The 23,871-nt window shown below is 50.5% G+C and overlaps 12 protein-coding genes across 12 annotated transcripts; 6 read left to right on the top strand and 6 right to left on the bottom strand.

Annotated features, from left to right (window-relative positions):
* Positions 1-814: 814 nt before the first annotated feature.
* On the top strand, positions 815-3,482 carry M436DRAFT_85391 (uncharacterized protein; the record flags this gene model as incomplete). Its single annotated transcript, XM_013568319.1, has 6 exons — positions 815-958; positions 1,174-1,866; positions 1,918-2,241; positions 2,293-2,627; positions 2,675-3,411; positions 3,469-3,482. The coding sequence occupies 6 exons, from the start codon at positions 815-817 to the stop codon at positions 3,480-3,482; spliced, it is 2,247 nt and encodes a 748-aa protein (XP_013423773.1).
* Positions 3,483-3,551: 69 nt separating this feature from the next.
* Positions 3,552-4,591, bottom strand: M436DRAFT_56020 (chitin deacetylase 1; the record flags this gene model as incomplete). Its single annotated transcript, XM_013568241.1, has 2 exons — positions 3,552-4,403; positions 4,454-4,591. 2 exons carry the CDS (start codon positions 4,589-4,591, stop codon positions 3,552-3,554), a joined length of 990 nt encoding a protein of 329 aa, XP_013423695.1.
* A 1,319-nt stretch (positions 4,592-5,910) lies between these two features.
* Positions 5,911-7,353, top strand: M436DRAFT_85389 (amidase signature enzyme; the record flags this gene model as incomplete). The annotated part of the gene is made up of 3 exons (XM_013568318.1): positions 5,911-6,166; positions 6,223-7,121; positions 7,183-7,353. The coding sequence occupies 3 exons, from the start codon at positions 5,911-5,913 to the stop codon at positions 7,351-7,353; spliced, it is 1,326 nt and encodes a 441-aa protein (XP_013423772.1).
* A 455-nt stretch (positions 7,354-7,808) lies between these two features.
* Positions 7,809-8,243, top strand: M436DRAFT_10867 (ankyrin; the record flags this gene model as incomplete). The annotated part of the gene is made up of 2 exons (XM_013568139.1): positions 7,809-7,998; positions 8,047-8,243. Coding segments are annotated over 2 exons (387 nt in total), but the record flags the coding sequence as incomplete, so codon positions are not given.
* Positions 8,244-8,468: 225 nt separating this feature from the next.
* Positions 8,469-9,215, bottom strand: M436DRAFT_55958 (uncharacterized protein; the record flags this gene model as incomplete). Its single annotated transcript, XM_013568229.1, has 1 exon — positions 8,469-9,215. The coding sequence occupies one exon, from the start codon at positions 9,213-9,215 to the stop codon at positions 8,469-8,471; it is 747 nt and encodes a 248-aa protein (XP_013423683.1).
* Positions 9,216-9,447: 232 nt separating this feature from the next.
* Positions 9,448-10,196, top strand: M436DRAFT_55885 (ACN9-domain-containing protein; the record flags this gene model as incomplete). Its single annotated transcript, XM_013568219.1, has 3 exons — positions 9,448-9,669; positions 9,895-9,994; positions 10,075-10,196. The coding sequence occupies 3 exons, from the start codon at positions 9,448-9,450 to the stop codon at positions 10,194-10,196; spliced, it is 444 nt and encodes a 147-aa protein (XP_013423673.1).
* A 396-nt stretch (positions 10,197-10,592) lies between these two features.
* M436DRAFT_67171 (uncharacterized protein) lies at positions 10,593-11,338 on the bottom strand (the record flags this gene model as incomplete). Its single annotated transcript, XM_013568268.1, has 2 exons — positions 10,593-11,199; positions 11,256-11,338. 2 exons carry the CDS (start codon positions 11,336-11,338, stop codon positions 10,593-10,595), a joined length of 690 nt encoding a protein of 229 aa, XP_013423722.1.
* A 632-nt stretch (positions 11,339-11,970) lies between these two features.
* Positions 11,971-12,603, bottom strand: M436DRAFT_55953 (uncharacterized protein; the record flags this gene model as incomplete). The annotated part of the gene is made up of 1 exon (XM_013568228.1): positions 11,971-12,603. One exon carries the CDS (start codon positions 12,601-12,603, stop codon positions 11,971-11,973), a length of 633 nt encoding a protein of 210 aa, XP_013423682.1.
* Positions 12,604-13,471: 868 nt separating this feature from the next.
* On the bottom strand, positions 13,472-15,204 carry M436DRAFT_55822 (uncharacterized protein; the record flags this gene model as incomplete). Its single annotated transcript, XM_013568207.1, has 5 exons — positions 13,472-13,954; positions 14,013-14,384; positions 14,439-14,587; positions 14,648-14,882; positions 15,094-15,204. The coding sequence occupies 5 exons, from the start codon at positions 15,202-15,204 to the stop codon at positions 13,472-13,474; spliced, it is 1,350 nt and encodes a 449-aa protein (XP_013423661.1).
* Positions 15,205-16,023: 819 nt separating this feature from the next.
* Positions 16,024-17,914, bottom strand: M436DRAFT_76043 (GABA permease-like protein; the record flags this gene model as incomplete). The annotated part of the gene is made up of 6 exons (XM_013568317.1): positions 16,024-16,196; positions 16,246-16,807; positions 16,863-17,379; positions 17,428-17,624; positions 17,675-17,742; positions 17,863-17,914. The coding sequence occupies 6 exons, from the start codon at positions 17,912-17,914 to the stop codon at positions 16,024-16,026; spliced, it is 1,569 nt and encodes a 522-aa protein (XP_013423771.1).
* A 1,799-nt stretch (positions 17,915-19,713) lies between these two features.
* M436DRAFT_55594 (uncharacterized protein) lies at positions 19,714-21,081 on the top strand (the record flags this gene model as incomplete). Its single annotated transcript, XM_013568167.1, has 6 exons — positions 19,714-19,868; positions 19,924-19,969; positions 20,019-20,123; positions 20,174-20,404; positions 20,454-20,596; positions 20,646-21,081. The coding sequence occupies 6 exons, from the start codon at positions 19,714-19,716 to the stop codon at positions 21,079-21,081; spliced, it is 1,116 nt and encodes a 371-aa protein (XP_013423621.1).
* Positions 21,082-21,719: 638 nt separating this feature from the next.
* On the top strand, positions 21,720-22,874 carry M436DRAFT_76041 (uncharacterized protein; the record flags this gene model as incomplete). The annotated part of the gene is made up of 1 exon (XM_013568316.1): positions 21,720-22,874. One exon carries the CDS (start codon positions 21,720-21,722, stop codon positions 22,872-22,874), a length of 1,155 nt encoding a protein of 384 aa, XP_013423770.1.
* Between the last annotated feature and the right edge of the window lie 997 nt (positions 22,875-23,871).

The following is a 23,871-nucleotide window of genomic DNA, read 5'->3' as shown; positions in this document are numbered from 1 at the left end:
TGCCAGACAGATCAGTGTATGTGATATTCGGGCAAAGACTCGGGGAGGGTATGTGCTTGGAGCGACTGTGCTCGAAACAAGTCGGATTATAGACGACACCTACATTATAGGGAGCGAGAGATATCGATCCCCTCATACTAATTGATTAATAGAGCTATGCCGTGGTTGTTGTTACAGATCTTTCGGCCACTTTCGAGCCGACGCCTCTTGACTATCGGAATATGGCAGACCCAGTTCGAAAGCATCAAGAACACGATTGAGTCGATTGGTTGCGGCTCGACCGGTATGCTAAGTAGGAAGGGTCGAGGTCACTATTGATTGGAGAAGAAACAACTGCCGCAGATAACGAGCTTGGACCACATTTGCTTGGCGCCCCGAAGCCCCTCTCAATTCCTTGTTCCTGCCTGCAGCACGAGATTCTTGGGACTATTGTACAAAGCTGGTTTGGACCATATCTCAAAGCAAACGCCATTGACATTGCTGAATTCGAAGCTCAAAGTTAATCCCATGTTGATCTCGTCCGAAATACGGTTTCCGAACAGTTCGCAAGAGACAGATTCGAGTCAGCCTTCGAGAGTCAAATGCGTACTCCCATCGGCTCGCCTTGGCCTATCTAACTGACCCCATGAACAACCTTGAAGATCCAAGGGTCACTTTGTTATTGACGGGCCTCAATCAACGTCACATGTCACGATAACGCCAATATGCGGCAACGACGCAAGACAGCTTATCATCCTGATGCCGTGGTGCCACTTGCCTTCATCCCTCACATCGGCCCAAAATCTGCCTACGTTTGAAGTGATCGAGAATCAGCATGACAATGACAGATGCAGGAGCAATCTCGGAGATGCGTCAGAACACTACGACTACTGCCGACATTTCCGGGCCAGCCTCCACCGCACCTCAGAAGAGACGCGTATCGCTGGCTTGCAAGAGATGCAAACGTCGAAAACAGCGGGTATGTCTCTGAGAGACATCGACACTGTCACCGACGAACATGATCGATAACTTCCCTGCAGTGCGACGGCTCTCGTCCTCGGTGTAGATCATGTGACAAAGCAGGAGTATCGTGTGCTTATGAACAAGCTGTTCGGCCTCAGTATCCAGGAGGCAAGTCATTGTACGTGCAACTTCTGGCCTCAAACCATGCTCCTGTTAGGCTCTTGATAACAGTCTTCCAACCACAACAGATACATCAACACCTTGGAGGAGCGTATCGCATTTCTCGAAGCTCGGCTGCCCGGCCATGCCGAGGACCATCTGGTCAACGACGTACATGCTACCTCCGAGGCGCCGTTTGACGCAGCCCAGGATGTAATAGCGACCGATAAGGTCGAAGAATATCAATCAACGCCACTCAAAGATCTGTTGTCAGATGATTCAGATTTCGTCGAAAGAACATCTTTGGTAGGAGGTGTGGCTTATCTCTCCCTGTGTGCTTCTGGAACAACTGATTCAATATCCGAACCGTATTACGTTGGATCCAGCTCTGGGTCGACCATTGCACGCATCATTCAAGCTTCCATCTTTGGCAATGCAAAGCCAGGGGCGGTGGCCGAAGCTTCGGCTTCCATAGAACAACAAGCCCAACCAGAGCCGACAACGCCACCTGAGTCGATTCAGTCTGATGAGACCACATCCAGTTTTCCTGAGCTACGACAGGCTCGTATGCTATTTGATACATTCTTTGAGCGTATTCATAGTCGTTGGCCAATACTCGATCGTGAGATTTACGAAAACTTATTTGCAAAACAGTTCGTTACTGGAGCTTTGACGGTCGTCGAGCGAAGCATTTGTCACTTGATTTATGCAATTACCGCTCGCTTCCTGTCTTTGACTAGAAGACTTCACACTGTTGACCCCGAGGTAAGTAGTGATAACACGGGTCGTGGATACCAGCTGAGCAAGCACAAATAGTACCATCTCGAGGCAGCCGTCGGGCCAATGAGCTGTATCTTGGAGCAACACAGTATCGCAAGTCTACAATTTCTAGTTCTCCTTGGTGTACATGGCCAACGGTCTCCATATGGTGCTGGATCCTGGTCACAAGTCCGCTACGCTGCTTCGATATGCATTGAGATGGGTCTGCATAGAAAAAAATCTCGCATGGAAACCGACAAACAAGTAAGAGATGAAGAGCTCCGACGAAGAACCTTCTGGGTTTGCTATTGCCTTGATCGTTCGATCAGCATTGTGCTCGGTCGACCCTTCGCCATCGCTGACAGGGATATCAATGTCGAGGTAATGCAAGTAAGGTTTTCCGTCATGAGAAGAATACTAATCAATTTGTAGCTTCCAAGTGTTGCTAGTCAATTCAGGACGCTAACCCACAAAGAGCCCTGCACTCCGACTGAAACTCTCTGGTCGAATGTCGAACCTTTCATACACATGATCAAACTTGATCGGATACATTCTCGGATCCACAAGGTCGTGTTCCGGGTCGACAAAGATGTTCTGAGAGGCACAGCTGAAGAACAAGCCAAGCGTGATCGGAAAATGTCAATCATCAAGGGCGATCTCGATGATTGGATGGAGAAGTATCCACAGACGCCAAAAGATGGAAACAAGACTACCTGGATGTATGATCCAGAAAGTGTGTCTCTCGACGCTAGAGATTTTTACGACTTGTGAGTACGTTGATGCTAGGACACAATCACATGCTGACGAGATCAAGAAACTACCACAAGTCCATCCTGTTCCTCTTCACCAACTTTCTGCCAACGCTGCAGACATCTGATCCACGTTTCCATACCTGCGCAAATTCAGCAACCTCTGTCTGCACTGCGTACAAGCGGTTGGCCCAGAACAGGACTCTGACCTATACTATGATAGCTTTGCACTCATGCTTTGTGGCTGGCTTGACCCTGATCTATTGTATCTGGAGAGATCCATCCTTGTTCTCATACGCAATCCTAGAAGCAACAAGAGACTGCTCGCAAAGTCTTACCATATTCGGCGAGAAGTGGCCTGGCGCAGTCAAATACCGTGACATTTTCGACGAGCTCTCAGGAAGCTTACTCAAATCAATCGTCAGTCCGGGGCCCTCACGCCAAAGTCTTGTCAATGCAGCCAACACCACGGCCGGATCTACTCGAGCATGGCAAACTCGCCAGGCTCAGGCGCGTCCGCGGCGGTCTTCCGACGTCGTCAACACGCCTATGATATCAGCCGCCATCAGAGAAGCGTTTATGGAGGTCGATGAGGAGGCTCCAGGTGGTTGGCAGGGATGGCGAATGTGGAATGAGATGGTCAATGACGATACCTCTCATGCAGCCGACCCTGCTGTAGGAATAAGTGGGCCTGGACAGACCTATGCGGAAACGAGCTGGGAGGGCTACGAGAACATGTATGATGTGGACCCGGTGCAGGATGCAGTCATGCAGACAGGAAGCTACGGAGTCATGGGTGATGGTAGGTGGTACTACAGAAACTAGCTTGGCTATGGCAATCTGTTTACAATTCTTGTAGTGAGGCTACTCTAATGATGTTACAAAGCTGGAAGATGACAGATCGGAGGGACCCGAGTACGAAATAGAATTGAGTGGCCTAATCTACGCTAGCTGTCCCTTCTTATATGGGAATTGTTCTCTGAAAGACTCAGCAATCTCGGTTCTGGTCGCAACCCAAACACCTTCCTTCTCAGAGATGTACTTGACGAAATCCTGCAAAGCCTTGAAACGACCAGGTCTTCCAATGATGCGGCAATGAAGACCGATAGTCATCATCTTCGGTGCCCCTGCCTCGCCTTCTTCGTAAAGAACATCAAAAGCATTCTTGATGTGTGTGTAGAAACCCATAGGGTCGCGGAACCCAGTGGCGGCAGTGAGGAACTTGAAGTCGTTGCAGTCATAGCTGTAAGGAATCATCAAACAGCCCTTGGGACTCTCGCTGTTGCGTTCTTGAGGAAGATCGGTCCAGTAAGGGATGTCATCAGCATAGGAGTCGCTGGCCCAAAGGAGTTCCTCACCCATCTCCTCATACACGGCAGGAATCAGTGCCCTGCTCTGCGGAGATGGGCGACCGTAATACCATCCCTTTGGCGCGTATCCAGCAAGCTTCTTGAGAGCAGTGATGCCGTTGCGGATATGTTGCTTCTCAGCCTCGACAGACAAATCCTTGTGATCAATCCATCGGTAGGCATGAGATGCGATATCATGGCCTTCTTCAACACACCGGGTCACGACTTCGGGTTGCTCCTCGCAAGCGGAGCCAACGGCATAGAGAGTGAATTTCATCTTGTAGTTGTTGAACAGTTTGAACATTCGCCACCAACCGCGACGTGAGCCGTACTCAAATTCGGACTCGGCGCTGTAGTTGCGCTCGTTGATATCTGGCTCCGCAGGATATTCGCGAAGTGATGTTTCGGAACGGCCATCTCCTTGCAGGACTGATCGTTCGCCTCCCTGTTTGATGTGAGACCAAGTTTTTTCCACTCTCGATGGGTTAAGCTTACTTCTTCGTAGTTGATTACAAAAGACACCGCGATTTTGGCATTGTTGGGCCATTTCAAACCCTCGAGACCCTTTTCTCCGTACCCTTTGAAGTTTCGAGGGAAAGCATAGTCTTGGTGTGCGGCGTAAGCTTCAGGCATGATGGTAGATGATTGGAGTCCGAAGAATAGATCTGAACTTGTGAGAGCGAGTAGTAGATGACTGCGTAGTCCTACAGACTCCTTCAAATATGTATCTCGACTCTTTGTACTCCAGAAGATGTGCTTATCGGATAGGCTTGGCCATAGTACTTTGCCCATCGGCATCGGAACCTGTCCAGTCTTGACTTGTGTCACTCCATGCGACTCATATCGATTCCTGAATTGATTGGTGCCTACTGTATGGATATCCTGAGTCCCGATGATGCGGGGTCTCCAAGTCGTCGAAAGCAGGTTGGCCAGCATGACTCGATAATGGCATCATATGGGCCGAATCAATCAACGGGGCGATGTCTATATGCTGCCCTATCGTCTGTGAAAACAACCTTCCTAGTTGTGTTTGCGGCAGTGCATTGGGGTTGTCGCTGATAAGAGGCTTTCTATCGAGATAAGCAGATGAACAACTTAGCTGACTGCTAAATTTGCTTGGCAGAAATGCCACTCAAGATCTTTAGTCAGGGGCTGAAACGCGTGGTGGAACTCAGTGTATTTGACTTGAACTGAAGCTTGTCTGACTAGATATTCATGGTAGGTGTGCTGTGAATTGATTGCAAAGCATAGCTCTCTGGTATCATGCATAAGTTTATATGGCCTTTGTGCAAAGATTATGCCCATCGTTCATACAACCCTGCCCCAAGAATTCCATGGATGCCCAACTATGTTGTCCGTTTGGACTTGGATGATACAGTTGGACATCGAGTGCACCTCACAGGCCAGATTGATTGCATTGAATCCCAGCACTGGGAAAGAGGCAGGTGGCATTGACAGGGTAAGTGTGGTTGAGAAGGACTCAGTACCACCCTCGAGGTGGATGCTCTTACCATGCGGCCCTTAAACTCACCAAGATTGATGCTCCCATATGAATCGTTGTCATGACTTGCACAAGCAGAGGTGAAGGTGAAGCTTTCCGTGGTTGCTGCCAAGGCCAGGCGCGTCGGATCAATTCGAGCCGACACGACCGGCAACATGCAGACTGAGCCGAAACTGACACCTCACCTCCTTACCAATCGAGTGTTGCGTGCTGGCTATCTCGATGATCGTCTAGCTTGTCTCCAGGATCCACAATCGGAGCATGTGGCCTATCGCCGACCGTGAGTTCGGCCACGGCTGACATGCTGTCTTGGGCCAGCTTCTGCTCTGGTACCAATCTCTCAATCGCTCGTAGTATCGCAAGATAATCAGTGTCATTCTGATGCCACTGAGATTCCACTTTGTCCCAAGTTTTCTTGATATTGACCTCCTCAAATATTGCAAAAAGCAAGATGACTGTCGAACCTTACCAGTTGACGGCAACTGAAGCGCTGCATCAGATCAAGGCTGGCGATCTGACAGTGGAGGCATATGCAAAATCGCTCCTCAGTCGCATTCATGATCGCGATGAAGTCGTTCAAGCATGGGCATATCTCGATCAGGACTACGTGATCAAACAAGCAAAAGCACTAGATGCTCTTCCGCCATCTGAACGTGGTCCCCTACATGGCATAGCAATAGCTGTAAAAGATGTCATCTATACCAAAGGTGAGACCACACATTTGCTTCTCCAGCTCGTCGTGGTGATGCTAAACGACAAATAGACATGCCAACCCAGTTCAACTCGCCCATCTATGTCAATGATGCTCCTCAGGTGGACGCTGGCTCCATCGCCATACTCCGAAAATCCGGCGCTCTAATCTTCGGCAAAACGACGACTACAGAGTTTGCTGCCACCACTGTTGGGTCCAAGACACGCAATCCACATGATCCAAACCGTACTCCTGGTGGCTCATCTTCAGGCTCTGGAGCAGCTGTTGGAGATCTACAGGTTCCCATCGGTTTGGGCACACAGACCGGTGGCAGCACAATCCGACCAGGTTCTTACAATGGTATCTATGCTTTTAAGCCGACATGGAACTCAATCACTCGCGAAGGTCAAAAGATTTACTCGCTCATCCTTGACACCCTCGGGCTTTATGCTCGCAGTGTTGCAGACCTCGATCTCCTTGCAGACGTCTTTGCCCTAGCAGATGACGAACCAGCCCCTTCCAGTTTTCAAGTCAAAGGCTCAAAGTTCGCCATCCTAAAATCCATGGTCTGGCCACAGATCGGTGCCGGAGGCTCTGCAGCGGTGGCAAAGGCTGTATCCCTTCTCCGTGCTCACGACGCCGAAGTCGAAGAGATCGAGTTTCCTGAACATCTCAATGACCTTCCTGCTTGGCATGCCACGGTACTCAATGCGGATGGCCGCACGGCATTTTTACCAGAGTATACGACCACGAAACACAATCTGTCAGATTACCTCGTGGGCCATGTGGAGAATGATACGAAAATATCCCGTAAAGCGCAGTTGGACGCGTTCGACAATATCGCTGCTGCAAGACCAGTGGTAGATGGTATTCTCAGCAAGTACGCGGCAGTGCTCACACCTAGTGTGCCTGACGAAGCGCCACTAGGAATTGAAAAGACAGGTAGCGCGGCTTTTTGCTTGATCTGGACTGTAAGTCATATCTCAAGAAAAATTCCAATTCCTTGCCCCACCATCTAACGTCAATTCGCAGGCATTGCACACTCCAGTGGTCAATATTCCAGGCTTTAAGGGCGGCAATGGTTTGCCGATCGGTGTATCTCTCGTTGCGCCCCGCTACCATGATCGAAGACTGTTAGCTGTCAGCAAGGCAGTCGGTGAGATATTCGAGGAAGAAGGTGGTTGGAAGCGGGAGTTCAAGTAACCTCTGGAATCTATCATCCATCCTGTTCTCATCACCTGTCTGCCTGATGTTGCCACTCAGACTATATGAGGATAAAAGTGGAGGAGCCATGCACATACGGCCACAGTCAGCTGAAAACTGGGCATCCCGTCCGCTCTGCCATACATAAGCAGTTGAACGGCAGATTAGTACTACGGTGGGTGACCACGTGGGAATCCCTGCTGCTGTATGTTTTGCATACTGTTTTGTTAGGTACCTGCTGCTACCATGTTGATTCGCAAGTAGAAGGCAGCAATGGTTTTTGTATGCATGGGTTGACGGGCATGGAAGGAGCAGATCTGGTACTAAACACGTTCTCAACGCGGATTCCTGTGGATACGCGTGGCGATCTCTCCTCCCGTGGAACACCGCTTGCTCTTCTCATGGACACAGAAGGCTATCACGGTGAACTCAAGTCATTTCTGGTCCCTGCATGGATACGGATCATAAAAATGCTGATAGCCGCCGGAGCCGATGTGAATATCTCAGATGACCAAGATCAGACGGCACTTCACTTTGCAGCAGTCTCCAGGAGCTCGGAGTTCTTGAAGATCCTGATCGAAGCTGGCGCCTTTCTAGATAAAGCTGATGAGCGCGGGTGGACTCCTCTTCTCAAGGCCGCGAAGGGTAGGACTGACTGGTTACAGGATTTGTGGATCAATGCCACGGGCCGAGAACCTGGGAGGCACGCAAAGCTCCTTTTGGACGCTGGTGCAGAGACCGACATACAAGACACCAATGGTAGGACTGCACTCCATTACGCAGCCATGAATGGATGGCTCGATTTCTGTACAATGCTGGTGGAAGCCGGCGCAGACCTCAATCTCCTGGACAGTGAAGGTTGTACGCCACTACAAGTCGCAGAACAAGAAGATCACTTGGATATTGCTGCATTCTTTCGGAGGTTTCTCCAGAGAAGGAGCTTGGGGTAAGAAGCTCTGAGCGATCCTCTCGAAGCATTTCGGAAGAGTCGGCAAACGACTTCTGGCTTCATGAGGAATAAGGCGCCGACCTAGGGCTTTTTGACGATACGGCGGGCGTTGGGTGCGTAGGATGTTTGGGCATTCCCAGACTTGAGCTTTGCTTCCCTTCCTTTTTCAATCTCGCATCGTCCTCGTGATCCTGACGATGCACAGCTTCTCCCAACCAGCTTTTTTGCCTGAGCTCCCTACAGTCTCGGCTTCCCAGCCGCCAGGCCATTGTCTAATCTTGCTCTTTATGTCCTCGGGCTTGTTCTGAGCGCAAAATAGCACGTATGCAACTCCTCTCTGACTCAACACCCTTGGCAGTTCGTCGAGTAATCGCTCCGTAACTTCCATGCCATCAACACCACCTGCATAACTCAAAGCTAGCAAATGCGAATCGCGATCGAAAGCTTCGGATGAGGATAGAGTGTCGTTGGTGTTGTATCTTGCATGCGCCTCCAGATCTGGCAGTTCGGCGGGCACGTATGGTGGATTGAACACCAATACATCGACCTCTGCATCTTTGATTGCTGTCGTCAGATCTCCATTCGCTACCGTCAAGAATGACGCTGCGTCTTTCTCGCAAGCTTTGTTCACGGTCGTTGATGCAGCTATGCATGCTCGTCGATTGAGATCGGTGCCTAGTGTGCAGATGCTTCTGTTGAAGATTGCGGTTGCATTGGCAGCGAGGAAGGCAAGTACAACTCCACTGCCAGTGCCCACTTCGACAACCAGAGGTGTGGTGCCAGAGCTGAAATGCGAGTGTAGAAATGCGATCTCGGAGGCAGAGGATAGTGTGTCGAGCAGGAGGTATGAGTCTTCGGCGGGTTCGTAGATTTGGTCGTACGAGACGTGCGAGGTATCTGGTGTGGGAAGCATCGTTGTGTTTTGCGAATGATGGGTTTGGAGGGAGTTAATAGAAAGAGCTTCGGGGATGCTTTTGCGGAGAACCATCTGGGCATCGATCGGCGAGTCCCGATGCCGACAGTCCAACGATGACGCAGCCATTTGCTTTGCTCTCTATACCATACCTAATCACCACTTTACTTGATCTTCAATTGCGTTTACAGTCACCACTCCAGTCAACTCTCCCTCGCACCTCCTACATACGATGCGCGCCACACGAACCCTCCTCGCCAAAGCATCAACAGTAGGCACGCCATCCGGCGGCCTCGGCGTTGTCCCTCACGCTTTACTACCACCCATCCCACTGTACCGCAGGTTACTCAGAGGACACCGCAAGCATTTGCCGCCGGAGATGAGGGTGCTGGGCGATGAGTATGTGAAGGCTGAGTTTAGGGCTCATAGGGGTGTTGATAACCCAATTCATATTGTGAGTATCTGCTGGAGAGAGAAGAGTAGAAGGAGCAGAAGAAGAAGAGGAGGGAAAAGGAGGGGAAGCGTGGAAGAGGTGGATGGATAGGAGGAAGGAGGAGAGAGAAGCAGAATGAGGGAGCAGGTCAGGCCAGAAGGGAGAGAGGATGGAAAAGGAAGACGAGGGAGAAGACAAGCTGGGTCAACAAGGAAAGAGCTACGCTGACGCAAGATACACACACAGATCGGTTTCCTCACAGAATGGCAAGGCTACGCACAACAAATCGAAGGAGAGAAGTGGAGGGGTGACAAGATGGACAAGGCTAAGATCGATAAGATGAGTGGTGCGCATTCAGCCTCCCTTTCCCTATCTCCTCCCTTAAGACGCGAGTGATGGAAATGGAAGCGAGATAGACTGACCCAGACACAGATGAGCAAATCGCACAAATGTACGAACTTATGCAAGCGATCAGGAAGCAAGAGTTGGAAGACAACGATCCAGAGTTCCAGGCTGCTATTGGCAAAGGAGAGGGCGAGAAGCAATAGAGGATGCAAAAAAAAGAATGATACCCAATGTCTATACCTCACACGTTCGCCGTCACATTCTCGACTCGAGATTTGCTTCGAATATAGTTAACGAGTAGCCATGATACATTCTCCTCCTGGCAAGCATTCGTACAAGTCGTATGTACACAGAGATGGTGGATGTCAGATCGAGAGTCAAGACAGGTTTGTGGGAGAGGCTTGTGGAGAGATTCTGTGTTTGGAGTGAGCTTGTTGGATTATATAAAGTAGGAAAGCGATCTAGTGATGATTCTCTTCAATCATTGTCGTCGATGAAAAGTCGGTCTCGAGACTCGGACCGGCGGATGCGAGCATGGCCCGCTGACTGTGTACCGACTGATTCTTGGTTGCTGCTGTTTTATGCTCCTCCGTACCCTTTCAGCAATGCTCATCCTTGCCATGCACATGGAAGAAGCATTTGTCTCTCTTGGGAGCTGTGGCACATGCAACCTTGTTCTTACGAGCGATTATCGTCTCTCGCATGATGTCCTGGAGTATCTCAAAGGTGAAAAGTTCACTAAAGTCTGCGTTTGCGAGCTCAGATCTGTAGACCAAGAGCTCGATTATGGCTTTGCGAAGTGGTGACCCATGTGCAGTCTTCTCGTATGCAGGTTTGGTCGCTGAGAGTCGCAAACCCAGTTTACTGCGGTTTCCTTTGGCGAATAATTCGTCCATGACACAGTTCTGCAGCATGGGTACCTGGAATTGATCGCCAAAAACCCAGAGGTTGACAAGATCATCCCAGCCCAGGTACTGGTCATCATCGGAAGCGATCTTGCGTGTGTAGAGCCAAGTGATAAAGTGCTCGAACACCTCTTGATTGACATCCAACAGATCGATCTTTTTATTGGTGGCTTCTATGAATGACCCGTTGAAAGCTGCACGAAAGTAGTCGGAATAGAACACCAGAAGATCTCTGTGGACGGTAAATTCTTTCTTATCTGGGCCAACGATGGCTGTGACGACTCCGCCACGGAAGTGCTTGCTGTAGGTGGTAAAGATCAGAGACTATCTGGGAGTCAGGCTTAATTGACAACATACTTGGGAGGCGTCTTGTTGGGTGTTGAGACAGCGCCTGTGGATGGGACGGCAGTTTTCTGCGCCTGACTTGACGAGGTCGACATGATGCAGCGGACGAAAGTTGTTTGCGCTGTTGTAAGAGTATGTTGATGTAGGAAAAGATGCAAGAGGTGACGGATATGTAGTAATGGTTGGTGTTAGTTTGTGGTGAGCAAATGAAAGACAAGGAGAGTGCGGCGCATTCGAGTGACTGTTTCTTATGAGGAAGTGAAACAACACTTCACTCGGCGGTGACGAATTCTTGATGTGAGCTCTGAGTAGTTCTAGGCCAACCTGTCGGGATCTCCAAGGACAATTTAAGCCAGCTATAGAAATGCACAATACTTTTCAGAAGAGAAGAACAACCACAGGAATATGTCAACTCAAAGTGCTTCAATAGCTCAATTTGTGATTTGAATGACACTGTGCCTTGTGTGCATTTGAATGATATGTTTTTCATTCTTTGCTACCAGGAGAGAGTGTGTGAAACTTGACCATTTGTGGTCGAGAAGTATGTGAAAGTTTTGACACATTGCATGTCGTCTATCGATTGGTACACGCTTGTCTGCGAAAGCCTCCAACTCTCTGTGGCGAGTATTGTTCTCCTGTACTTTTGTGGTTAGCTTGACGCACACATTAGGCAAGGTCCTTTCTTACCTTTCTGTGCTGAGAGACCTGTCATTATGCTGATCTCAGCTCAACAATGCTCGTTCTTTCCATGGACATGAAAGAAGCACTTATCTCTCTTCGGTAAATCAGGAAAAGTAACATCTGTACTCAAACGGGCCTGGTTCATCGCTAGCACAAGATCCGAGAGACATTCAATTGTCCAGCCTGTTGTGGAAGGAGACCATTTCTCGAAGTCTATGGTGCAAGCGACGATTTCGATGACTGCCTTACGCAAGGGCGATCCTGCCATGGTGGCTGCATAGATTACAGGTACCATATCGGGGTCGAAATAGTTGGACTTTGCGAGCCTGGCAAAGATCTTGTCTATGGCTTGGTTCTGAAGGAGAGGGGTTTGGTATTGGTCACCGAAATACCACATGTCTACAAGGAAGTGTAAATTCTCCCTGTCGCCACTGGGTCCTGGAAGCTCGCGCGTATACAGCCAGACCTGATATGCGTCGAACAGATCGGTCTCCTCGTCGAAGAATTCGATCTTGCTTTCTGCAGCTTCCTTGAAGTATCCCTTGAACGCGGCACGGAAGTAGTCAGAATAGAAGCAGAGAAGGTCTTTGTGCAAGATATATGCTTTCTTCTCTCTTCCCACGATGACGGTCACTGTTCCCTGGAAATGTTCGCTGTGTCTCAAAATTAGTCTTAGCATCACATGGTCGGGAGCCACTTACGCTGAAGGTTTCCTTCCAGGTGTGGAGACGGCGCCCTTGGAAGGGCCCGTCATGCTGGAGCGGGTCAGGAGGCGAGATATTATTGATGGCATCAACGACGGCAGTGCGTAGATTGCAAGACGTCGATCGAAAGCTGGGCAGGAGGTAGTGATCGTCCGCGCCTTGCGTTAGAGTGTACCAATTCGAGAGAAAGGTGGAAGGCGGATGCGCGACAAAAGTCGGTGGTGGAGTGAGAGTCGAACCAAGTGCGACAAGACATTGTAGCAGAGTGAGTCAAATCAGCAAGTGCAAACAACACACGGTAGCAAGTGCAAACAACACATGGTTGCAACACCACTTCTCCATATACAACAGCATGCAACGAGGGAGCTATGGAAACGCACAGTATCATCAAGGAACAAGACAGTGTCCACCGAGAAGCAATACATCCTGGGCTCTCCTTGGGTCACCCACCATTGAGAAAAGCGTTGTGCCCTTTCTAAATGAGCACATCGCGGATGGCCTTCGAGGGAGAAGCTTTGGATCTACCCAATCTAGCACATGGAAAAGAACCAAGTAGAACTTCTTCAGTCCAGGAGAAGGAAAAAGATAAACATGTAATTGTCCGGATGTCCCAGAAGTGATTGTTCTTCATATTGCTCCTTCCAGGTCCAGCTTCCCACAGCAGTCTATCCCATCCCGATTGTCCGTGAAGAAATATGCATAAAAACACAGCTTCCAGCAAAACGCCTACCAGCACCAAACAAATACCAGGATCAGACAGCCATCCAGCAAAAAGAACGATGAAGTTGTGCTACATTAAACAGTTCGAGCAGAGAAAGGAAGGTGGTATACGATGAGACAGTCCTAGCGTATGTCGAGCTGGAATTGTTTGAATCGTCCACTCATTGAGCGACATCGTGGGCACTGTGCTATGCGTCCGCGTTGTTGTTCTGACATGAGTGCTTCGACGCAACCTGTACAGAGACCACAAATGCATTCTGTGCAGGCAAAACACTCCTTGAGAATACTAAGCCTCCTACAGCCTGCGCAGTATATCTGGACGGGATTCGAGAACATTGGTGATGAATCTGAAGAGAGATTTTGTGATGGCATGATGTGGAAGTTGTTGCCTGATTGATTCGAATCAAGAGAGGATGAAACGGCAGTGTCTTCGACGGAAGGGAAGGGTCCCATGTCCAGAGGAGGTCCGTCTGCATCAGCAGGAGGAGGTGTGAGGGTTTGTTGTAATGGAGATGCAGTATATGATTGAAACTGAGAGCCCAGGGCGAAGGGGGCTAATGGTGTGCGTGTACCGACTTGTGGTGATTTGTAGGGCGAGACGGGCAGCTGTTACGAACAGTCAGTGGCAGCCGTTTGTGACAAAAGAAAGTTGTGTCCAACGCACAGGAGTAAGGTCTCTGTCTTCTTCTGTAGCCGACGTGGCGGCGTCTATCAGATCTTCCCATCTCTTGCCGTACATGTTAGGCTCGGCACTGAGGGCCTTGCGATTCTCGCTCTTGATCTTGTCTCGTTCGTGCTTTGCTTTGCGGGCACTTTGTGTCAGCGAATTTTTACGAGGACGTGAGCTATGGGAGATGGAACGCTGCATGGGAGGGAGCGTGTTCTGACGGCTCGATGGCGACTTGAGCAGCGAGAGGCCCGAGGGGTGGCTCTGGTCTTCTTGGTATTGGCTATCGAGGAACTGCTGGCCGGCAGAGAGGGTGGGATCTACCATGTGAGCTCTCTTTGCGTCGGTCACATGGTCGTTGAAATAGTTCTGACGCATGTACTTAGCGCTTGGAGCAGCGTCATCAGCGCAGACAGGGCCTACTTGATCATTGTCCCATTCTCCATCTGGTCGAGCATAGTGCAGCTGCGCCAGGGTGGCGGCCGCGCTCGCAGCGGGGATAAGGGAGCCCCTTCGGTACTCTGCTGGCAAGCCGTAGCCGTCGGGAGCTATCTGAACGGGGCCCAGCCCGCCTTGAAAACCATATGAGCTCAGCCCGTCATATGCAACGCTCGCGGACGCATTGAACACACCTGCAGAGGGTCCTCCAACTGCATACTGGTCGTTGTTGTGGTGGTGGTCTGCAGGTTGTGATCGCGGTTGGCGGGGGGCAGACGTCGGCGACCACAGCTCCACTCGGGGTGGCCGCTCAGACGGTGGTGAGTTGATCATCAAGTCGAAGCTTTCCTTGGTTGCCGGCAACTTTGGAATATAGTACTCTGGATGCGCGCGTCGGATATGCTCCTGCATCGAGCGGAAACGCTTCTCCTATAATCCCTTTGTAAGTCGCCTTCTCATCTTGACTTGACCATGACAATGAAGCATTGCGGCGTAGAGGAACGACTTGCGGGGCAGACGGGACAGCAGCATGGTGCATGGAACAATGACAGCAGAAATACAAACAACACGATCGACGACGGCAAAGCAGTGGAGATTGGGAGACGGAGCAAAAGCAGAGAGAAGAAATAGGGAGACGCACGCCCAAGCATTTCTTGCGACAGTTGCTGCCATCAGCAGACTTGATCGGACAGACGACTTCATTGTCCGGATCAGACGAGTGATGGTTAGACGTGTTCAACTTGGGAGGCATGTCGATTGAGGAGTCGAGTCTTGCAGCTCGAGCTCAGAGCTGTCAGCTTGACCAGCCGCAAGGCACCTGATCCGAGCTATGCAAACGGATGACGATGATTGATTCGGAGCGAGGGAACAGAGGCAGATCGGTTCACCAGCTCAGGCGGGTACGGCCGGCGAGGGGTAAGGAGCTGTCATGGAGCTCGATTGGAGCTCACTGAAGCTTATCCACTACGCGTGAAAAGAAGCAATATAATATACGTCGAGACCGGAGCGCGTGAAAGAGGTGTGAGTCTGAAGAGATACGTGACGATAGGAGACTCAAGAGAAGCTGGAAACAAACGCCCCACACACGCGCGGGGCAAGCACCGGACATTGAGAAAGAGAGCAACAGAAAGGGCACAGGCCACGGCAGCTCAGGAGCTGGCCAAAACAGAAAGGGCGACCCTCTGACCGCGACGCTGCCGAAACCAAGCCTCAGCAGATGATGACTTCACCGCCCTGGCCCTGCAATCTGTTATTGGCTGCGACCTAACAGCTAGCTCAACATCCAAGACAACATCGCTCATGGACTTTCTCTTCGTTTTGTTCTGGGCCTGGAGCATATCTTGCACGTCGTCGCAACTCCTTCGCTCAGTGGTCGCAGCGCTCAGTTGTGCTTTTGCGTGCTCCTTCAAGCGCGCCGAGGAAGCCTTTCACATGCTCGTCGAGCGCACGGTCATTTGACGGCAAACATGCAAGCTGGAACCTAGTTTTGGCCGTTTATTTATGAACACCACTGTTTCGCGTTCTATGTACAGGGTAAGACAGCGAGGTTGAAGCCGTTCAATTTGATCTATCAGGTTGACAGCGCCTCCTCGCGACGCCCCTCTACGATGACTACAGGGCCAGAGTAGACCTTGCGGCCCTGAACAAAGTAGGTGATCAAGGCCATCACAACAACTGCGATGAACATGACTGGCGCCCAGTTGAAGTTGTCGACGGTAACCGGCTGAGCATTGGGCCAGAAGCCTGTCTATTCGTTAGCAATGAGCACTCGTTCAAAGCTGGCATCACTTACACCAGAAGAAAACCTCCCAAGCGAAAAGCAGGCCGACAACATTGATAACCACGCCCCATCGGCCAAGACTCCATCTTGCCTTGGGAAGAAGATGTGGGGCTGTCAGGCGTCTGTACAGCACGCAAGTGATTGAGATGGCGTATGTTCCCATCTGTGCTACGGCACCGAGCGAGATGATCGCATTGAACGCAGCCGACGAGCCAATGTTGATCAATGACAAGATGATGGTGAAAACTGCTGAGAATATGACAGCATTGACTGGAATCATCAACTTGGGATTGACGTATCCCAACCAGCGAGAGCCAGGGAAGCCACGGTCGCGAGCAAAGGCATATGTTTGTCTTGCAGTCGAGGCTTGGTAGGAGATGTTACCAGCCATCAATAAGACCATCATCAGTACGGCCAGAACAATGGTGCCGGTCATGGGCATCGCTTGCTGGAAGGCGTACATCATTGGGTATCCAGTTACATCGTTTATGGCGTCGTCAACCGATGGCATAGCGAAGAGGAACGACACAAGCATTATCAGACCAAGGAGACCGTTCACAATGTAAGTCCACCACTTGGATACATGTTAGCGACTGCAGAGAACAGGATGCATGCGACTCGATACTCACCATAGCTCTCGGTACAGAAAGACCGGCATCCTTGACTTCTTCAGACATGTGAGCTGCTGCGTCAGAGGCTCCCAAGAATCCGACTGCAGAGACTTGACCAATCATCAGTGCGAGTCCCATCGTTTGCCAGCCACCACCATTCTCGAAATCCAAGAAAACCTCTCCTGCAGGAACATGAGGACTGAGCACCCAGAATACGATCATGATTGCCAGGAAGCCAGCAACGTGCAAAACCATGACTGCGTTCTGCATACTCGGCAGCCAGTGATTGAACCAGACGTTGAAGCAGACACACACCAGCATGACGGGGAAGACGAGCAATGTGCCTTGCCATCCAGGAGCAGCGTAATCGGGGTTCTTAATAATGATCAACGACTGGATCAAAGTTCCGCAGAGGAAGCCTCCAGAAGCGTTTCCGGCTTGCCAACTCAGAGTAGAAACCCAACCTGTGATGTAAGACAGGAACTTTTGGCAGCTCGGTGGAGCGAATTCAGAAACCCAGTGGTACTGTCCACCACTGTATACAAGTTAGCAACAGCCGATGATTGGCTCAATTACGACGTACCAAGTCGGCGCCATGGAGCTCATTTCTGCCAGACTGGCGACGATAAATCCGTATCCAACCATAACCCAGATGTAACTCCAGAACAGACCGCCGCGACCGCCATCAACGAGACCTTGCGTACAAGCCAAGAGAACGAATTCCCATGTTGCCATTAGGATGGCAGTAAATGACAACAGCGAGACTTGTCGGAACACTCTCTGCAATCGAACGTCAGTGCGAGTCGGAACAAACAGACCAAGCCACTTACACGAAGTTCCTGCTCCTTGCCCATACGCATCATGTCTCGCTTGTCTGAGGGCACAGATCCATATACATCTGCCGTTCCATCCATCTCTTCATCTCTTGGAGAGTCATTGTATTCGCCCAATTCGAATTGTGCATGGCGAGCAGCAGCAGCGGTCCTTGTCGGTCGGTGTTCAGAGTCGCCAATCTCACGTTCGCCAAAGCGAATAGCGCTAGTTTTGTTGTCTTCTGACGACAATGACATGATTGATAGCCGATGGTGGAATTGACACCTAGGTGCAGAAGATTACACGCTCGCACTTCGAACAGGAGAAAGCGCAAGGTAACAAAGATCAAGGTCGGTAGAAAGTCATATAGTCTTCAAGCAGGCAGCACTCCCGTCGCGTTACCAATAAGGTCTAGTACAATTCGCATACCTGCATGAACCACCTGCCGAGTCCAGACAAGCAAAGGAACATCAACCAAGCAAATGACCTCCACCGAGCACCTGGACTCTCCTCTCTATCGCTTGCACTACAGATGCCGCGGGAGCATGGACTAGACCAAATAACAATCCGCGTGCAAACTACTCTGGATAACAAACCTTGCTCTATTTTCCCGGCTGTGGCACGCAAGCATTGCCACACCCACGGCAAGCCATAGTTTCGTCTGAGTGTCTTGAATATATTATCCCGCAGTCTTGTTTTTCTCGTTGCGTGCCACTCCCTCCTTTACGCACGTTAAGATTTCTCGGAAGATGAACATGATTTGGACGAGGGGCTTGGAGGATCTGCAGCGCAGAAGTGCTGAAGGGGTCCAGGCTTTCTCGGGCCTCTTTCTGTATATGTATAGATTAACCGGCTTGCGGCGCTGATAAGAGACGACGCTTGCTTGTGTCGACCGCAACCACCACCAATAATCTCAAAGCCCTCTCACTCGAGGAGATGGGAACCAAAAGACGGAAGTTCAGGACTACAGAAACCCAATTGATCCTGCGATATATGCGAACAAAGCCATCAAAACTCAAACCCGAAAGCGAAGGATATAGAGGTTTCATCTCGTGGGATTCTGTGCCACATGCAAGCTCCGAATTGGCTGTTACCGCTTCTCATGCAAGATGATAACGAGAGCTGAGCGCCTCTGTGGGGCTCAAACCGTGGGTGGTTTGGCGAATTGCTTCTGGCAAATATGTTTTCCTGCCGACTGCTTACCATGTTGTCGGTATAGCTTTCATTTACGCCAACAAGCTTCTTGTGCCTGGACGAGTGAGGCCTCATGGCGGCATGACCCACGAACCATTGGGCGTGCGTGCAAAGCCGCAGATGTCTGCAGGGTTCAAAAGTCAAAATCGCGGCACTCCATCCCAGTCCCCTCTCGCGCCTAGCGAGATACTGATAGAGGGCTCAGTCACACACGACATTGGTTCCTGATAGTACCTAAAAGCTTGCGATGCTTGCTTCTCAGGGCACAAAAGGCACATATATTGCGGATAAAGTTTTCTCGTCTGGAAGACATCAACCATGGGTCGGAGCACAAGCGAGGTTCAATCTCACCTGCAGACGCCATCAAAGTGCCTTGTCGATCACCTTCTACAGCACGGCTAAGCACGAGCGCACTCGCACCCTCCCTCTACTACAGTCCAGACAGCCGAACGGTTCAGACGGCCCGTCTGGCGAAATGAACCGACCAAGCGTTGTGCGGCTTGCGTGCTGCCTCAAACCTGGGCTGGGACGGGTGTCGACAAGGGTGGATATCTGCCGGCACAAGCGCAATAGCCACGAGTTCAGAACAAGGGGGTCCTACCGAAGCTTTTTTGCTGTTTCGCGCAAGCAACCAAACAAGCCGAGCTCCCCCAATCTCTGATGAGATGTTTCCATCGAAGATAACGCGAGCGAGAAATATGAGTTTCGAGCCGAGGGGCAAGGGCAGGGCATAGAGCGGCGGTCCGCTCAACAAAGTGAGATATGTAGCGGCACGCGCTGTTCATAGTTGGTTTTAGTGATGTGCTTCTACCGCGACTTTCTTTAACACGATTTGCAGCTACTGCAGAATGCGCATATGGCTATGAATCTGACGACCGTCAACGGTGCTCCTCTACCACCAGGAACTTACTATTTCTCGCGGATCAGCGACACAGATCATGCTGGCTATGTCTGGATTGTCGCATTACTCTCCTTGATTTATCCCTTCGGTACTTTGTTAGTACGACTAAATGTTAGGTGGGTCAGCGACCAGAAGAGTCGAAGACAATGGACTGACTGTATCACCAAACAGGTGGGGTCTGTATGGTTCTGACGATTGGGCATTGCTGGTAGCGACAGTAAGTCGGGCTCAGATATCTCAGAACGTCCTCTCTGACTGGTCCCCAGCTCGTTGCTTCGTGCCAACACATCCCGGTCTTCGTCGGGTTAAAGGCAGGATTTGGCCAGTCGAGCAAAGTACTTGAACGGGAGCAAATACCAAACATCGATGAAGTAGGTTTGGAAGTTGTTCGCGGGACCAGCTCACAGGCTGACTTGTGTAGGCACTCTATGCAGCAGAAGTACTCTTCATCTTCGCACATACGTTGTCGAAAGTATCTCTTGCCTTGTTCGTCAGGCGGCTCTTCACCCATAACAGGACGCTCAACGCCATCTTGTGCTGGTCCTTGCTGGGCATCACAATCGCTTGGGGTGTCATCTGTGTCTTCGTGCTTTTTATCAACTGCTCACCACACCACTTCTTCTCTTCTGAAGCAGCCAAATGTCCATCCTATGTCAGTACAATGATTCTGAGACTCGAATACGGAACTGATCTAGCGATAGCTTGCCCGATGGCGGGCTGTGACAGCATTCGATATCATCACAGAAGTCGGGCTCATGGTCGTTCCTTCCTACCTGGTCTCAGGTGTCATGATAGGCTCGCGGCCCAAGCTGCTCGTCATGGTCGCATTCGCATCGAGACTTGTGTGAGTACATATCTGGACCTGAGATGAACTCGTTCTAACAAATGAAAAGGAGCGTTGGCTTCTCGGCTGAGCATCTGCGACGGCTCTCGCGAACGGTCGATGCGGATGACAAGGGGATGTCTTTCATACTACCTGCCATCTGGATCCAAATATGGCTGGCGTGGTCGCTGATAAGCGCATCGATTCCTTCGTTCCGATCATTCATGAAGCCGTTCGACAACATCAGCATCGCAAAGACGGACGACTCACACAGTGCTTCGCGATCCGAAGTCAATGGCGCATATCTCATGATGGGACCCCTCAAGTCCAGTCATCGAAGTCACGTCGCGTCAGGGCGATCGGCGGCATCTCTAGGCACAAGGACGTCGGTGCACCATGCACATCGGGATCGAGGTGTTGACGAGAACCAATCCATCAGCTCAGAGACAGGCATAATCCGCAAAGAAGTGGAGTGGGTAATTAGCCATGATCGCGAGCCGCTGTGAGCATGCAGTCAAGCAGGTATATACCTCGATACAAAGACCCCTGTCACCGCAAGGCAAAAGAACAGATTGTCATGTTTACACGATTGTGCCCTGCTCCATGAAGTCATCTGGGTTGAGGAGCCGCCAGCGATTGCCGATTGCGATCGGGCTTGCGCGGAGGTGTAACCGAGCTCCGTGTTCAAGTAATGTTTGCCGAGACCCTAGATCGCGTTCGCTAATAGTTCCGATGGGCAAGATGTGAGACACGCCCGTCCTGAACAGGCAATCGCACCTGACGAGGTTGAGAAAGACCTCGAGGTACGCTTTCAACCACTGCGATGAGTCTGATAGTGAAATCCTCGATGGCAGAATACTTGCTGCCGTTTAGCTGAGCAATGCTATATTCGTTTCAGCTCGCGTGAGACTGCCTGCAGCAAGAAAAGCGCGATCCGGTGGCTTGGGCTTGGCTCTTGCTCTATGCAGATCTAGGTCCCAGATCCACTTTTTAGTCGGTTGTTGTTTCTCTCCCTGCAACGGGGGAACATTCTGAGCGTTTTTCCAGGTTCTTGTTCAAACATGCCTCAACGCCCAGCTCTTTTCTCCTTTGCCATCTTCTTGTGTCTACCTCTTGTGAGGAGCGGCGTGATATAGGTCGAGCGATGGCTATGAACGTGAAGCCTCTTAATGCTGATACAACGTTCTTGATCGACTTTATCCCTTCGTTTGCGCCTCCTTATGCCTCGGCTCGGTTTCCTGGCTCCTTTACCATCTTGATCGATCCCTGGGTTACAGGCAGTTCCTCAGTCTGGAGCGAGGCCTTCCAGATATCTCATCATACGACTTCGCCATGTATTTCATCATTACGGGACATACCAGAACCGGATCTCATTGTCATCTCCCAGGATAAACCCGATCATTGTCACAAACAAACATTATGCACGCTTCCGGCAGACTCGAGGGTCCGGATACTAGCAACTCCGGCAGCTGCCAAATTGATCAGATCATGGAAATATTTCTCACATGCGACTATCGAAACGATGCAACCATACAACACCAAGATTGACAATTCTGTTATACGCATACCCATCCCGGGATACTCTCTCACCAGTCAGGGCGGAGAAGTTACGGTCTCATACATGCCACAAAAGATGGACCCGACAAGGCTCCATAATGCGATCGGTCTCACATATCGAGCACCAAGCAGCAAAACGACATCAGTAAATGGCTCTGTCGTTAATCTGCTCAACCTTCCACCTTCACCACAGGACTCTCCAATGGCAGGCAACTTTTCGGATCTCACTGTTGATCATACCGACTTCTCTCCACTTCCGGATTCACCCATGGAACTTGAAGGAGACTCACCTATATTCCCACCCTGTGAGAAAACAATCAGTGTATTGTACAGCCCTCACGGTGTAGCTTACCCAGCGATTGAGTCATACGCAACATCCTTCCTAGCAAAGGAATCAGCATTACCACTCACCGCTCTCTTCCACCCCATCAACACGGAAGAGAACCCTTGGTTCATGGGTGGTGTGGTAGCAGCAGGATACCCCGGAGGCGCCGAGATCGTTCGCAATATGGGAGCCCGCTACTGGATCAGCGCCCACGACGAAGTCAAAGACAATAGAGGCTGGTCGGTGACTTGGATCAAGAGCAGAGTATACTCAGCAGAGGACGCACAGCAAAAGTTGGATGAGGAGAAGAAAAGTTTAGCATTGTATCAGGCTGGAAAGGATGGGAAGGCTGGAAAAGCGAATCATAGGACTCAAATTGTTAGGTTGGATGTGGGAGAACGGCTACGCATTGTGTGATTTGGGATGTTTGAGATTTCTTAGCGAAGCATATCTTAATGACTAATGAGCAACGAAATAATAATGAGGCCGGTATAACGAGAGGCCATTCACATCACCATCGTCTCCTTGAGCAAAGCGTTCGTCCTTCCTGATTGGGGCTCTTCTATGATTCGCATTTCCTCAGAATCGTCTCGGTAACCTACAGCTCCATGAACTTTCACCATCTTTTCAAGACAGTGTCCAAAAGGGAACGGGCAATATTACTGCAAAATAATACAAACTATACTCCGCTTTGTCTCCGTTGTCGACGGCTGCGCTTGATCAGCATCATCTATCGTCTTCTCACGTTCCTCTACTTGCAAATCTAACAGCACAATCGCAATGCTAACCCTTCGTCTTCGTCGCCCCAGAGACGTCTGTTTTCTACCGCGAACATCCTTTACGATGGCACAAGGAGCCGAGGATTCTTGATAGGGCCTGTGAAATAGCATCGTCAACCTTCGCACATCTCACACTTCTCTCCATCTCCGATTGAGCTGGAAGAACCAGAACGACAGAAGGTTTTGGAGCGTCAGGCCTCGCTAGGATCGACCAACGCAGCCGAGGGCTATCCGGTCGCTTCGAGTTCGTCCTGAAAATCTGCAAGACATGGTTGTGGACAGTGCTTTCTAGCGAGTCTATCTTCTTGGTGGAGATGCGGACGTATTCGGTGCGTCGGCAGCACTTGACCAGGCGTAGCGTGAATTCGATGCTTCCCTTGCGATATCTCAATCTCTCATGCTGCCATTCCGTGGTCGGCCGGTATCTGGAGTCGTCACCGTGGATGCATTGTTGGACCGAAGACCGCGCAGATTATCGTCCGGATGCAGTAAATCCTCAACACATTGATTTGGCTGTTCGGTATCCTTCAAAAACGTCAGAATTACAGAAACGAGAAGATTTGGAGACAGTTGACTCACGAAAATTCGCCAGAACAAGACCTTGTTTGGTTCTGTGACTTTGTTGACCTGTTCTT

Source organism: Aureobasidium namibiae (genome assembly GCF_000721765.1).
Source record: "Aureobasidium namibiae CBS 147.97 unplaced genomic scaffold scaffold_20, whole genome shotgun sequence".
Taxonomy (NCBI): domain Eukaryota; kingdom Fungi; phylum Ascomycota; class Dothideomycetes; order Dothideales; family Saccotheciaceae; genus Aureobasidium; species Aureobasidium namibiae.
This window is presented reverse-complemented; position numbering and strand designations above follow the sequence as displayed.